At 47.5% G+C, this 13,121-nt stretch overlaps 1 protein-coding gene across 2 annotated transcripts in view; it reads right to left on the minus strand.

The window, feature by feature from the left end:
• The window catches only part of ECD (ecdysoneless cell cycle regulator), a 351,511-nt gene that overhangs the window by 101,769 nt on the left and 236,621 nt on the right, over positions 1 to 13,121 (minus strand). For both annotated transcript variants that reach the window (XM_086922289.1, XM_086922290.1), the window contains exon 11: positions 10,063 to 10,246. In XM_086922289.1, the coding sequence (XP_086778415.1) occupies positions 10,063 to 10,246 (184 nt within the window). The remainder of the gene's footprint in view (positions 1 to 10,062; positions 10,247 to 13,121) is intronic.

A 13,121-nucleotide genomic window follows, 5' to 3' on the forward strand; every position in this document is an offset into this window, starting at 1 on the left:
GGCATGTCTCAATGCAGCCACAAGACTGATCAGCGGATCAAGGAAATTTGACCATATATCACCACACCTGAAAGCATTAAACTGGCTACCGTACAAAGCCAGAATCCAGCTAAAAATGGCATGCATAACCCACAAAGCGCTCCACCACAATACACCCAGCTACCTTGCTCAGAAAATTAAACTATCTGGAGGAAACAGACCGGCCAGGAGTGCAAAGGAGCTGGTGTTGAGACCAGCCATCTTCCCGAAGAAGAAAACTTATGACAGAGCTTTCTCAGGAGCAGCCCCTAGAATCTGGAATTCACTTCCTCCAAACATTAGAAAGATTGAAGACACGACTTAGAGGAGCCTTGAGGGAAGTCCTAGGGCCAGATATGATGGAGCCACTGGACATTCCGGAACTTGCTTACGTCATCGCCCATCCCTCCCCGCGGCATTTGACGACGCACCTGTACAGGTGTATTGCTTCGCACAGGGCGCAGGAACCCTCCAAAGCCCGATTAGCCTGGCAGAGGGACCTGGATATAGATATCGACGACGCAATGTGGACCTACTGCTGCAGTAATACCAAAAAAGTGTCAATGAATGGCAGACACAGGCTAATTCATTTCAAATTTCTGCAGCGAGTGTATTACACTCCCGAACGACTACACCGCTATGGCCTCCGTCCGTCTCCAGAATGTGAGCGCTGTCACACACCGGTGGCAGACTTCCTACATATGGCATGGAGTTGCCGCAAGATTCACGAGTTCTGGATTGCGGTCTTTTCGGAACTCAGTGAAATACTAGAGCACGAGCTGCGGGTCGATCTGGCTCTGGCGCTGCTTGGCTACTCGAGGCCTCTGCCGATGGCGTGTAGGCGGTTGGTGGATATGGGTTTGTTGCTGGCGAAGCGCACGGTGGCACAGTGTTGGATGAGAGGACCGACCCCGACTAAAAAACGATGGGCCAGAGACAGGGTGTATTGCTGCACGCAAGCGGAGCACTACAGTGAGCTACTCCCCCCCACCAGCAGGCCGAAGAACTTTTGGGGTTTGTATAACACCTTCAGATTTGCTAGGGAGGAGGTAGAGGACACATAGGGTGCCGAGGGAGGGGAAACACAATGATAGCCTTCACCACTTCACTAATGGGATGAGGACGACTGCAGGGCTGATTGGACGGCCGGGTGGAGTATTGATATCCGGCTGTCACAAGACAGGGAACGTGGGGGAGTTTTTGAGTTCTGGAAAAGGGTTGGGAGTTAGTGCTTCCTGAACACATTCCAAGAGGATGACACTTGAAGAGTGGGGAGGGGTCATGGCCGAGGCCTTGCTGTAGAATTGCCTCTACTGAGTGGGTTTGTGGACAAGTAGGACAGAGGGGGAGTGGGTGGGGGGGTTGGTGGTTCTTTCGGGGAGTTTGGAGAGTTTATAAAAATACAAAATACACCTACATTTCTGTAGTGCAGCACCCGTCATGCGCGACCTATCCCCCCGCCTTGGCCACTGGGGATCAACTGCATATAGGTGAAGACGGCTCAGGCGAGGGTGCATGTTCAGCTTACTGGTTGAATTGTGATTTCACGCTGCCGTACCCCTGGGTTGACGGCGTCAAGCTGTGTACATCTTCTTACCGACTGCTCGACTGTTTCCAACATTGTCGCTTCGCCGGCCCAGGTGGGTTGTAGGCGGGGAGCTGTGTATGATCTGCATGATACTAATAAAGGTGTTTCAAAAAAAAAAAAAAAAAGATTGAAGACACAGCATCCTTTAAAAGGGAAACTAAGATCTTCCTAATGAGTAAGTTCCTTCCATAGACGAGGCGCAGGACGACAGAATTCATGTTCAAGGACTGGAAATGAAACATACACCGGAAATATACACTTAGGATCGATCAATTCTGTTACACATTATATTTTGCTATATACTAAACCTATGTCATACTCTATGTATATATTCTTTGAAGAAATTTTAATTGATATTTTCACTCTATTGCCATATATGTACCTACCTCATAATTTTGTGAAAGTTACTACAACAATGCGTGACTATAACTACCTCATGTAATGTGAAGCGCTCTGATACCTAAGGGTCATGTTCGCGCTATACAAAACTCTTAAAATAAAATAAATAAATAAAAGGGGCTATAGTGTCCATGACACCAGAGATAGAGGAATTATAGACGTCTGTGAGGACACAAACGTCAGTCATATTTGATTGGGATGTCCAGGCCTTTGTGCAACAGGCTGCAAGATCTTCCGTGTTGACATTTCTAAGGCTCCTTTTCCATTGCTTCATTTTCTTGGGTTGATCGCCCTTCGCGACCACCTCCCTATTAATGAAGAAGATGCAGTAGTAGTCGGACCAGTTGCATGGTATAAAGGAGTCTAGTGTGATGGTGCTACCTTTGGAAATGAGGAGGTCCAGAATTTCTCACTTGTTCTGAGTAGAGCGGTCACAGAATTGTGTCAGCTCATGATCCAATAGGAAGGATTAAAGACAATTCACTGCTTGATTGTTAGGTTTAGACCAGTGGAGGTTAAAGTCTCCCTAGAAGATTTGGGACACTAGAGGGTCGTCAGTGGATGAGATGATTTCCATTAAATGCTCAATGAAGGAAAGATTACCTTGGATGTTAGGGAACCATTACCTGTCCGTAGGTTTAAATGGCACACCCCTCTGGAATCCATCTAGGCACCTCCTTCCTCAACATCCAAGCCATAGTAGATCCTCCATTTACTCCACACCCTTCCTTCGGGCACACCCTCACCTTATAGGTAACCCTTTCTGCTGTGGTATACATGTCCATCCCTGCCTTCCACTCTCGGAGCAAAGGAGCATTCGTAGCTCCCCAAGTTCTCGCTACGTCCATTTTCGCCACTACCAGGGCTAGGGTAGTAAAGATGAGTTTTGGCCGGCCCAGATCTACATCTCCCGGTATTCCCAGCAATATAAATTTAGGGTTCAAGAGAATAGTCACTTCTAGAACATTGCTCAGTTCCCGTTATACCTTCCCCCAGTAGACCTGTATTTTAGTACATTCAAAGAGGATGTGATCAAAGTCTCCCTCCTCATGGCAACACCTCTGGCAATTAGGTTAGCTGGCTCAGCCCATTTTGTGTAACCTAACCCTATTATAGTAGGCTCTGTGGAATATTTTATATTGAATGAGGCGAAGGCGCAATTTAATTGCCACATCTCTATGGTGTATCAGGGCAGCTTCCTAATCAATGGTTTTGAGTGTGCCTAAATTTCCTTCCCAGGTATCTCATAACTTGTCCAGCCTATCCGGTGTGTTATTATTTAGGGTCCGATAAGTGAGTGATACCGCCTTGGTAAGTATATGCTCCTGTAACAGTCGTCCCTCCAACGGTGCATATTCCGGCAGTGGAGAGGAGGCTATGGCATGCCTAAGATGAGCATACTTGAAAAACTGGGAGGTATATAGTGCAAAGCCTTTCTGTAGGGAGTGAAAGCTTTTGAGTTTACCTTTGTCGATGATGTCGCCTATGGTGGAGATACCTATGTCGCCGCAACCCCCGAAGCCTGTCAACTTTTGGATTTTTTTAGCCAGGCATAGTGCCAAAGGGGGGTCTGCTTAGTGAGTATCCGGTCCCACCCCATTGCCTTTGTTGCTTTCCCCACGCCTCTATCGTGGCCTGGGTGGCCAGGAGAAGTCTCTCCTTGCCCCTGCCTCCATATAGATAATGCAGGTAGGTATGTCCCGCCATAGTCTCCCTCTCTAGTCTATAGGTGAGGTGATCTCCCCGGGGCATGTATCCAGTCATTCACTGGGGTTAGCTGTTCTGCCCAATAGTAGGCCTCAATGTCAGGAAGCGATATTCCTCCATTATATTGATTGCGTTGAAGGGTACTTAATGCAATCCTCGGCTGTTTCCTGAACCATAACAGTGAGCATAGCTCAGCCTCGATATCTCGGAATGTTAGTCGTGGTAGGGGATAATACGTGTTCTGTAATGCATACACAAATCGGGGCAAAGTAATCATTTCAAACATAGCGGCCCGGCCTAGAATTGTGAGGGTTAGCGATTTCCATCGCTGCGCTTCTACTGCAAAAATTGTAAGGATGCGTTTAATGTTTCTCCGGTAGCACAGGTCCTTATCAGTGGTGAAATAAATTCCCAGGTAGGTGAACCCGTTGTGGGCTATCGGGAGGTCCCCAGGGAGGATAAGGCCATATGGACAAGGCACCTGGGCTATATATTACTGACTTATGCCAATTTATGGTGTACCCAGAGTTATGCCCATAGGTGTCTATAGTATAGAACAGGGGGGGAATCGTGGTATCAGAGTGCATGATATATAGAAGTATATCGTCCGAATACAGTGAGATCTTTTCTTCCCAGGTGTTGGATGGTTTAATGCGAAACCCCCGGATCTCAGGATGTTGTCGGATCGCAAAGGCCAGAGTCTCTATCATGAGAGCAAAGAGTTGTGGGGATAGAGGGCAGCCCTGTCGGGGACCTTGTCTAATGGGAAACTCTCCAGAGGTCTGACCATTGACCTTACCCCTCACCCTGGGATCTTTGTACAGGAGTCCCACCCATTTCCGGAAGTTGGGACCTATACCAAAGTTAGTCAATGTGGCCTCAAGGAAGGGTCAATGGACTGCGTTGGAACGCCTTTTCTGCATCCAGTGACAGGAGTAAGTGCAGGTGTCGCGGTCCTTGACCTCCATCATCCAGTAATGGTAGCTACACAAATTCAGTCTAGTCGCCCGGCCGGGCAAAAATCCTGCCTGTTCCTGATGCACCAGAAAAGTTATTACTTGGCGAAGTCTCATGGCAAGGATAGTAGCCAGTATCTTTACCTCTATATTGAGTATGTATATTTGGCGGTAGGATGCACACTTATTTTGGAGCTTCCCCGGTTTATGAATAGGGATGATCGTGGCCATACGAAGGCCCAATGGAAGGATTCCCTCTTGGCATGCTTCTTGAAAGAGATTTAGAAGGTGAGGACTAAAGAGATCCGCACACCTCTTGTAGAGCTCCGCAGGTAGGCCGTTTCGTCCTGGGGTCTTCCCGGGACAAATTGGGCTATCGCCAATTTAATTAAGTCAATAGTGATATCAGAGTCTAGCCCCTCCATATCGGCATCGTCCAATAATGGGGTATGTATCCCCGCTAAATAATCTGTAATGGCAGGGGATGGACATAGGGTCCCGGCATTATAGAAGTTTTTATAGTAGGACGCAAAAGTCTGTACTATCTGTTTGTCAAACGTCTGGGTTATCCCTTTCTGATCTATAATACTTACTATCCATCGGGCCTCTACTTCCCTTCGGCTAAGCCATGCCAGGAGCTTACCCGACTAGTCTCCCACATTATATAGTCTATTGAAGGTCGCCTGGGCCTGTACCTTGGCCGCCTGAGTAGCCAGTGCCCTGCAGTGGTTCCCAATCTGTGCGCCGCGGCGCCCTGGTGCGTCCCTAGAAGTAGCCAGGGGCTTCAAAACACAATGCGTCAATATCCCTTGTACTCTTAACTGCATTTTGTAAACTCGCTTTCTAAAATATGTTTTGTTAGATGAAATTCTCTCTAGTACCGCTAGATGGCAGTGCGACATGCAGAATAGCAAATGAATCGCTACTGTATGTCAGATATTGCCGCAGTAAATACAAACTACGAGCAATAAGAAAATATAAACACAGGCACAAAGGGAAGGCTATTTAAATCATAGAACAAGTAACTGACCCATTAATTGAGTTAATTGAAGTTACGAGTGTATGCAATTGATCAAGATCTGTTATTCTTAGTCGTCTCCTTTTCATGAGTGAGTCATGAGAATCATTAGCTATAAGAAAGCTATGTGTGTATTTGAGAACTCCATTGCTTTGAGCATTAATTTACAAGGTTGGATTGCATCCTGGTCTGTGTTTAAAAGTGAGTCAAGCAATATCCTCAGCACAAATTCACTTGATGCTTGGCCTCCCAGTGCTTCCTGACAACCTTCAAAAATTGCAACAACTAGAAAGGATTTGCCTTTTGCTTTGTCAGAGTTCCTGACATTTCTGCACTTTAGGGACACATAAATTCCAAATTATTCTTGCACATAGTGCACCCACACTTTTTAAAGAAAGTGCGTCCTGCAACGAGCAGCCCAGGTCATATAGTGTGGGGCTTACTACTAGTCCCACTTTTGCTTCCGTATGAGGATCCCTCAGTTACACAAGTTCCAATTACCTGGCTCGTACATAGAATTAAATAGACATGGAAAGAAGCACTCCTGTGGAGATTCATGGTGGGTGTTGCAGTGATACCTGCCTTTCAAGCTGTATTTAAGGTGAAGCGAAAACAGGGTGCAGAACTGCAGATCCTGTTGAGTCTCTAGTTTTAGCTTGTAAGCGGTCTTGCTTGCGTTCTGACATAAGTCCTGAACAGCCTCTGCCTGCTGCGAACTTGGTTGAAAAGACAGACGTCAAGCTTGCTGCCACCACAGGCTCACCGGTGATTTTAAATTACCAAAGTTATCAGTAGCGCCATTTGGGATCGCTGTCTTGCTTCGTTATATTTTTCTATATTGCTTGTACGATTTTTTTTTACCATCGCCAACTTGTACAAAGATTGGGACTTATGCATTGTATAGATGCCGCTGTATTCCGGAGGTCAGGCTTACATTCCCCACACCCGCCCTCCAAAAAATTAACATAATCGGAAGCCGCGGCTAACAGCCAATAGGTCAAGGGAGCCACAGGCCAAAAGAGTTTGGGAACCACTGATCTAGGGCCTGATCGTTTTGGCTGGGATCAGGTGAACAATCAGAGGACGCCTCCAGTCAATCATTTGCATCAAGCTGGACCAAAGGGAGAAATCTATTTGTTAGAGCTAAACCACCGCCTTCCTGCCCTAGTGGCAAGGATAATCGATATGGGGCTGTCACATCTCTCCAGCAGTTATACAGCTGTGCTCTCGCAACTACAATAAAGTGTTACACAATTGAGTACAATAGACAAGTATCAATAATTGAATAGAAGCAGATTCTTTGGTGTATTTCTTGTCCCAGCAGGGTGAAGATTTATTGTATCCAGACTTGAGGAATGTCACAATATGCCGACACGTGTTTCGTCGTGTGCCGTTGACTCAACGCGACTCTTCAGGGCTTTAGACTCAACTTCTGGATGTGGGTTGAGAATAGTCTGGAAGTTATGGTAATATTCCACGTGGGTGGATTAGAGAGAGACACTGAGTTTTTTAGATTCAAAACAAATAGTAGGTAGGTAGGGGTGGAATATCCAGTGGAGTCAGAAGCGAGATCGCGTTCTATCCGCTATGTTCCGCCCTATTAGGTGTATCAGAGACTTCAAGATTTAGCGCTGAATACGGGTGCGTTTCAGGCAGTGACCGGGAGGGGATCCATCAATCTGAAAACATCTAAAAACGGGTTCGTTTTCTCAGTTGGCGGTATGCCGTGGTTAGGTATCCCTCCTCCGTTGGTTCCCGGTGGCCGTCTGTCGTGAGCCCTACCTACCTACTATTTGTTTTGAATCTAAAAAACTCAGTGTCTCTCTCTAATCCACCCACGTGGAATATTACCATAACTTCCAGACTATTCTCAACCCACATCCAGAAGTTGAGTCTAAAGCCCTGAAGAGTCGTGTTGACTCAACGGCACACGACGAAACACGTGTCGGCATATTGTGACATTCCTCAAGTCTGGATACAATAAATCTTCACCCTGCTGGGACAAGAAATACACCAAAGAATCTGCTTCTATTCAATTATTGATACTTGTCTATTGTACTCAATTGTGTAACAATTTATTGTAGTTGCGAGAGCACAGCTGTATAATTATTGTATAGTCTCTGACTTTTTAGACGGTTAAGGGTGTTTTTCCGCCTGCTCTTCACGCACTACACAACAGCCACTTTTTGAACTACACACAGTAATGTAGAAATTGAGGTAGTGCGCCCTTGGTATCTGAACTTCAAAAAAAACCCCAAGCAGTTTACTTACATCTCTCCAGCAGGACCTTACAGGGTGGGATTCAGGCTCTCTAAGTCGGGAGTGGTACTTAGCGCTCCGAAGGGACCTCAAAGAGTGTACCACAATATGGAGTCTAGCCGGTGTTTTTAATCTGCTTACTGGGGGATAGAAAAAACCCAGCGGCAAAGCCCTAATACCCCACTCTCTCCATCTCGGAAGCATCCCAGAACAACCTGCCAGCTATATCCCGTTTATTAAAGTTAACAATGATGCAATCACCGTCGACCTGTTTGGGGCAATTTCTGACCCACCCCACCCGTCTAGCCATTATAATGTGAGTTGAAATATCGGCATTGCCATTACAAAATTGATCACACCAATATTTGGTTTTTCGTAGCAGAGACAGGGTGGATTCATTATCATGATCGCCAAATGGGTGTACCCCTACACGAACCGCTACCAGAGGGGTAGCTTCTAGGGGAAGGTTAAGTCTGCAGCCATTTGGTCTTAAGTTCCTCTCTGGAGGGGCAGAAGTTCCTCTCTGGAGGGGCAGGAGTCCTACTGGTGGCCAGAGTCATGCCATTTAAAGGGCTCTGAGCACCATGGGTCGGTATTCCCCTCCCTACAGAGGGACCCTGGATTAACTTGGTTCTATCTGGAGGGAACTAGATTTTGACCTGACCTGTGAATGCAATTGGGGTTGAGTACCAGGGTCGATCTCTCCAGTATGAGGCCTGGTCTCGGTTTGTACCTTGGGTAGCCTAATTAGGCTGGGGGTGTCATGCGAAATTCTCGGTTCCCTAAGGAAGGAATCAATTAGTTCGCATTTATTAAAAATGCCTGCAACACAAGTATTCAAAGTGTCAATTATGTCTTTAGCAATTCTTGAAAGTGATGATTCCAATCGCGATCTAAATAGATCCTCCACCAGGTTCCGCAATGTTAATTGAATGTTCTTATCTGCAACAATCCCCGCGGCCTTTGGGCCATTTGTTACCTTTTCTAGTGGACCTCTTTTTCTTAAAAGGCCCCAGAATCGGTCCAGTTGATACCCTGTCCAGATCATCCGGAATTTCAATTGTTGCGCCCTCCGTACCTCCAGTCAGAGCAACATCATAGTTTATTACTTCACTCCCTACTATCAGGGTATTTATCATCACCCTTGGCTCCAGAGGCACGGGAAATTTATTCAGAGACTCAGATACAGCAACCCTCTCCCCAGAGTTCTGGCTCGTGCCCAAAATCAGCTCTTTTTCTGCATTAGCTATCTCTTTGTTTAATACACTCACTGCTGAGGTTAAATATGAGATAATGGATGCAGACTTTCTTGGAATTTTTGCTTTTAAACCTCCCTGGTCTTGGCTGCAAAGTTGCTTCCGCTTACCTGTAGTTGATGTTAGAGGGGTGGCCCAGCCCGGCCTCTTTCGGTCTTTGATGGGCGCAGATGGGCACGCGCTTGGCCCGGGCACGGCCCACGCCCGTCCCATGCTGCGTGTACCCTTTTGGTAAGATTAAAGTGCCTCCAGGCGCGAGCTGCGGGCGCCAGCGGCTGTGTCGGCCGCGAGGGAGCCTGAGACTTGAGGTCCTGCCCCGCTCCTCCCTTCCCCCTCCTGCAGCAAAGAGCGTCAATCTTCACAAAGTTATAGGAATTCTCGCGCTGCAAGAGCCCTGTTGGTGATTTTAAAGCGCCTCCGGGCGCGAGCTGCGGGTGTCAGCGGCTGTGTTGGCCGCGAGGGAGCCTGGGACTTGAGGCCCTGTCCCGCTCCTTCCTTCCCCCTCCTGCGGCAAACCACGGCAATCTGCACAAAATTACAGGGCTTCATAAAGTTGTGATTAATGTAAATAATGTACATTCTACACCTAACTACTTTTACATCTCAGTTCTTGCGATACCCACCTTTTTTATATAACCAAACCACATTTCAATTTACTAACCAATTGACAACTATGTTGAGTGCATTTGGCACAAAAAGTAAATGTATAAGTGCAAGCAAAAAGATGATCGCGTATAATTGTATCTGTTAAAATACAAAAACACCATTTGTATTCCATGGCAGCATATACGTTTCATTTTCACAGCCTCTGACAGACACTGCATGTATGCAAAAAAACTGAATGGTACAGAAGAGGCTTACCGTGGCAGTTCTGCTCCTTCATGTGTAGACACTTTGGATATAAATGCCTTCATGCTTTCTGTAACTTCTGACAAATCATACTTCTGCTCTTCCTCACTGGCAGTGGGAGCGGAATCTTTCATACCGGCTGCATCCTGTAAAATCTTCTCCAGCTCATCCGGAGATAATTCCAACCAGCTGTCATCTGAAAGAGGACATATTCTTTTGTTTGTAATAAGTGTGTGTTATGAACACAGCTCTGTTTAAGATTGTACATACAATGTGCCCAGGCCCAGTATTCCAGTAAGACTAGTGTTCTCTGTCTGATTCCAGTTTACACTTCTATTTAACATTTCAGATTAGTTGTACTAATTCCAACATCTTGTGGCATTCATTTCAAATCACTTCCGAGCAACCATCTTGATGGTTTAATAACTGTAATAATTGCTAATTTTTTATCGAGTTTTCTTGTTTCCATTTCAAACAACAACAAAAAATCTTCCAAGTCTTTACGACCTCTTAGTGTGGTTCTTTCCAATACATGTATTCAAAAGGTTGCCCTTCGTGAGAAAAGTAATTTACAATCTTCCTGTCTCCTCAATATCTTCACCTGCTCCACTGAAAAACTACATGTGTTGCTGGCACGGGCGCATCTTCTTACAGACCAAGCTGTGATACTCTCCCTAGACGCCAAAATGGCGTTTGACCTGGTGGAGTGAGAGTACCTGTTTGCTGTCCTGACCCGAATGGGATTCGGCCCAAAGTATCTTGCATGGGTGCGACTGCTCTACACCTTGCCGGTTGCGCAGGTGGTTGCGAATGGTCACATATCGTCAACCTTTCCACTGGGACGGGGAACCAGACAAGGATGCCCGCTATCGCCCCTTCTATTTGCATTAGTGCTGGAACCGTTGGCAATCATGCTCAGAGCGACGCCACTATTCCGAGGCATCACTTGGGAGGAAGGATGGGAGGACAAAGTCTCCCTATATGCGGACGACATGCTGATCTACATGATCAACCCCAATGAGGGGGTCCCTGCCCTGTTGGCTCTCTGCGATGAACACGGCAAGGCTTCGGGCTACACCCTGAACTGGTCCAAGTCCATACTTTATGTACTCAAGGGCCCGGGTCCAGTGCTGTCAGCCGAATGTCCCCTAAAGATAACAACCACCTCGTTTAAGTACCTGGGTATTTTTGTGACTGCCGATGCTGCGGAATTCTATACCGAGAACTTGCGGCCGCCTCTGACACGCTTGCGTGCAGACGTCAAATACTGGGCTACACTACCGCTGACCCTCCTAGGACGAGCGGCACTCTATAAAATGATGGCTCTCCCAAGGTTTCTATATGTGCTTGAAAACTCCCCTTATGTGGGGAGCCCGCGATACTTCCGACAGGTCGCAGCATTGGTTTCCAGTTTGCTATGGAGCAATGGCCCAGCGCGAATAGCGCAGAATAAATTGGTAAAGAGCTGGTACGAGGGGGGGATCGCACTGCCCAATCTCCAACTATATTACTGGGCGTCCCAGCTTAAGATTATTAATCACTGGATCCACGTCACACGGGAGGACCTGTGACAGACTGGCAGACTGGTCACAACTGGGGACTGAAGGCATGCTTTCAGTGTTATACAACTACCCGCAAGTAAAGACCCTACTTGGCCCAACGCTTCATACGGCGACGCTATGGCATGCAGCACAATCACGTCTGGGGTGGAAGGGTAAAATCACCAGGTTAACTCCATTGTGGGACACTAAAACACTGGGAAACCTGCGGACATGTAAGGGGTTCGCACGATGGGATACCATAGGGATCTCGGTGGTTGGGGACCTTTGGGACAAGGGCACGGTTGTTCCTTTCCCGCAGCTCCAACAGCTATACGGCCTGGGCCCCTCTGAAACATACCGGTATGTGCAAATCCGACACGCTCTGTTGCAGGCAATCCCACCTGACACCACACTCCCAGAATCGTCACCACTGGAAGACAGGTTACTGAACGAATTTATGGAACAGAAGGCGACCTCACTCACGTACAAGAAACTGATTAACAACCTGCCAGACCCCACACAGAATCTTAAAGAGAAATGGGTGGGAGAACTGGGTGAAATGGATGATACGGAGTGGAACGAGGCGCTTGCCTCACCGCGAGAGGTAGGCATTTCGGCCAGATTCCGCCTAGTGCAGCTTAAAATTTTACATCGCACCTACTACACCCGCACACTACTTCACAGAATACAAAGGGCACCACACCCGTACTGCCTCAGGGGATGCGGGGAAGAGGGAACTCTGCTCCACACTGTAGGAGAGTAGGGTCTGCAATCCTATGATCACCCAGATTTTTTGCTTTTGTTTCACTGGTTTACGACTTTCTCTGGCTGTGGGCCTGCTAATCAGACCCACAGCCTGGCTGTTCTCTTTCTAAATTACGATATGTACCCTAGGTGCATTTACCAATTGGTACTGGGCCACCTTATCAGACCCCGTAACGCAGGGCATAGGTGTACCCAGGGCCGCCAGGGGCTGCAGCATGTATTATGCCACCCCTGGCTGGCCTCTTAAATTTGACACAACTGGCTGCACGACAGCTGGGGCGAAGACGTGTAACCACCCTTCGCTTTAGGTATAGTAGCTCTATATCTAACCATACAATGGACACCCGAGTCCTATCAGTCACTCCTATGGCAGGCCTTAACAATCCTGAAGGCAGAGTGCGTGGGCTCGTGTGAGCTAGGTTCAGGCCCGAGCCGAGCCCGGTTGCAGCTTGCGGAAACAAGACCCAATGGCTGTTCCATGATAACGCGTACCACATCGGTAACTTCGGTGTCGCGTTATCAAGACATGTCGAGTAAGGTGTCATACGAATCGGGATGCTGCCCTCTCACCAACCCTGGCGACGAGGTTAACATTCCGCCCTTCTAGAGGGACACGACATGTACGTAACTGTGAAGCCCGGTTAGAGTTAACGAAAGCCTCAGCTCCACAAAATGGATGCTGCCACCACAGACACGAGTCTGACCTCCTGCTGCTGGGAGTCCTTCCAGCGAGGAGCGCTTGGACAAAGGGTTTCCTGTCGAGGG

This window comes from Lissotriton vulgaris, chromosome 5 (assembly GCF_964263255.1).
Source record: "Lissotriton vulgaris chromosome 5, aLisVul1.2, whole genome shotgun sequence".
Classification (NCBI taxonomy): domain Eukaryota; kingdom Metazoa; phylum Chordata; class Amphibia; order Caudata; family Salamandridae; genus Lissotriton; species Lissotriton vulgaris.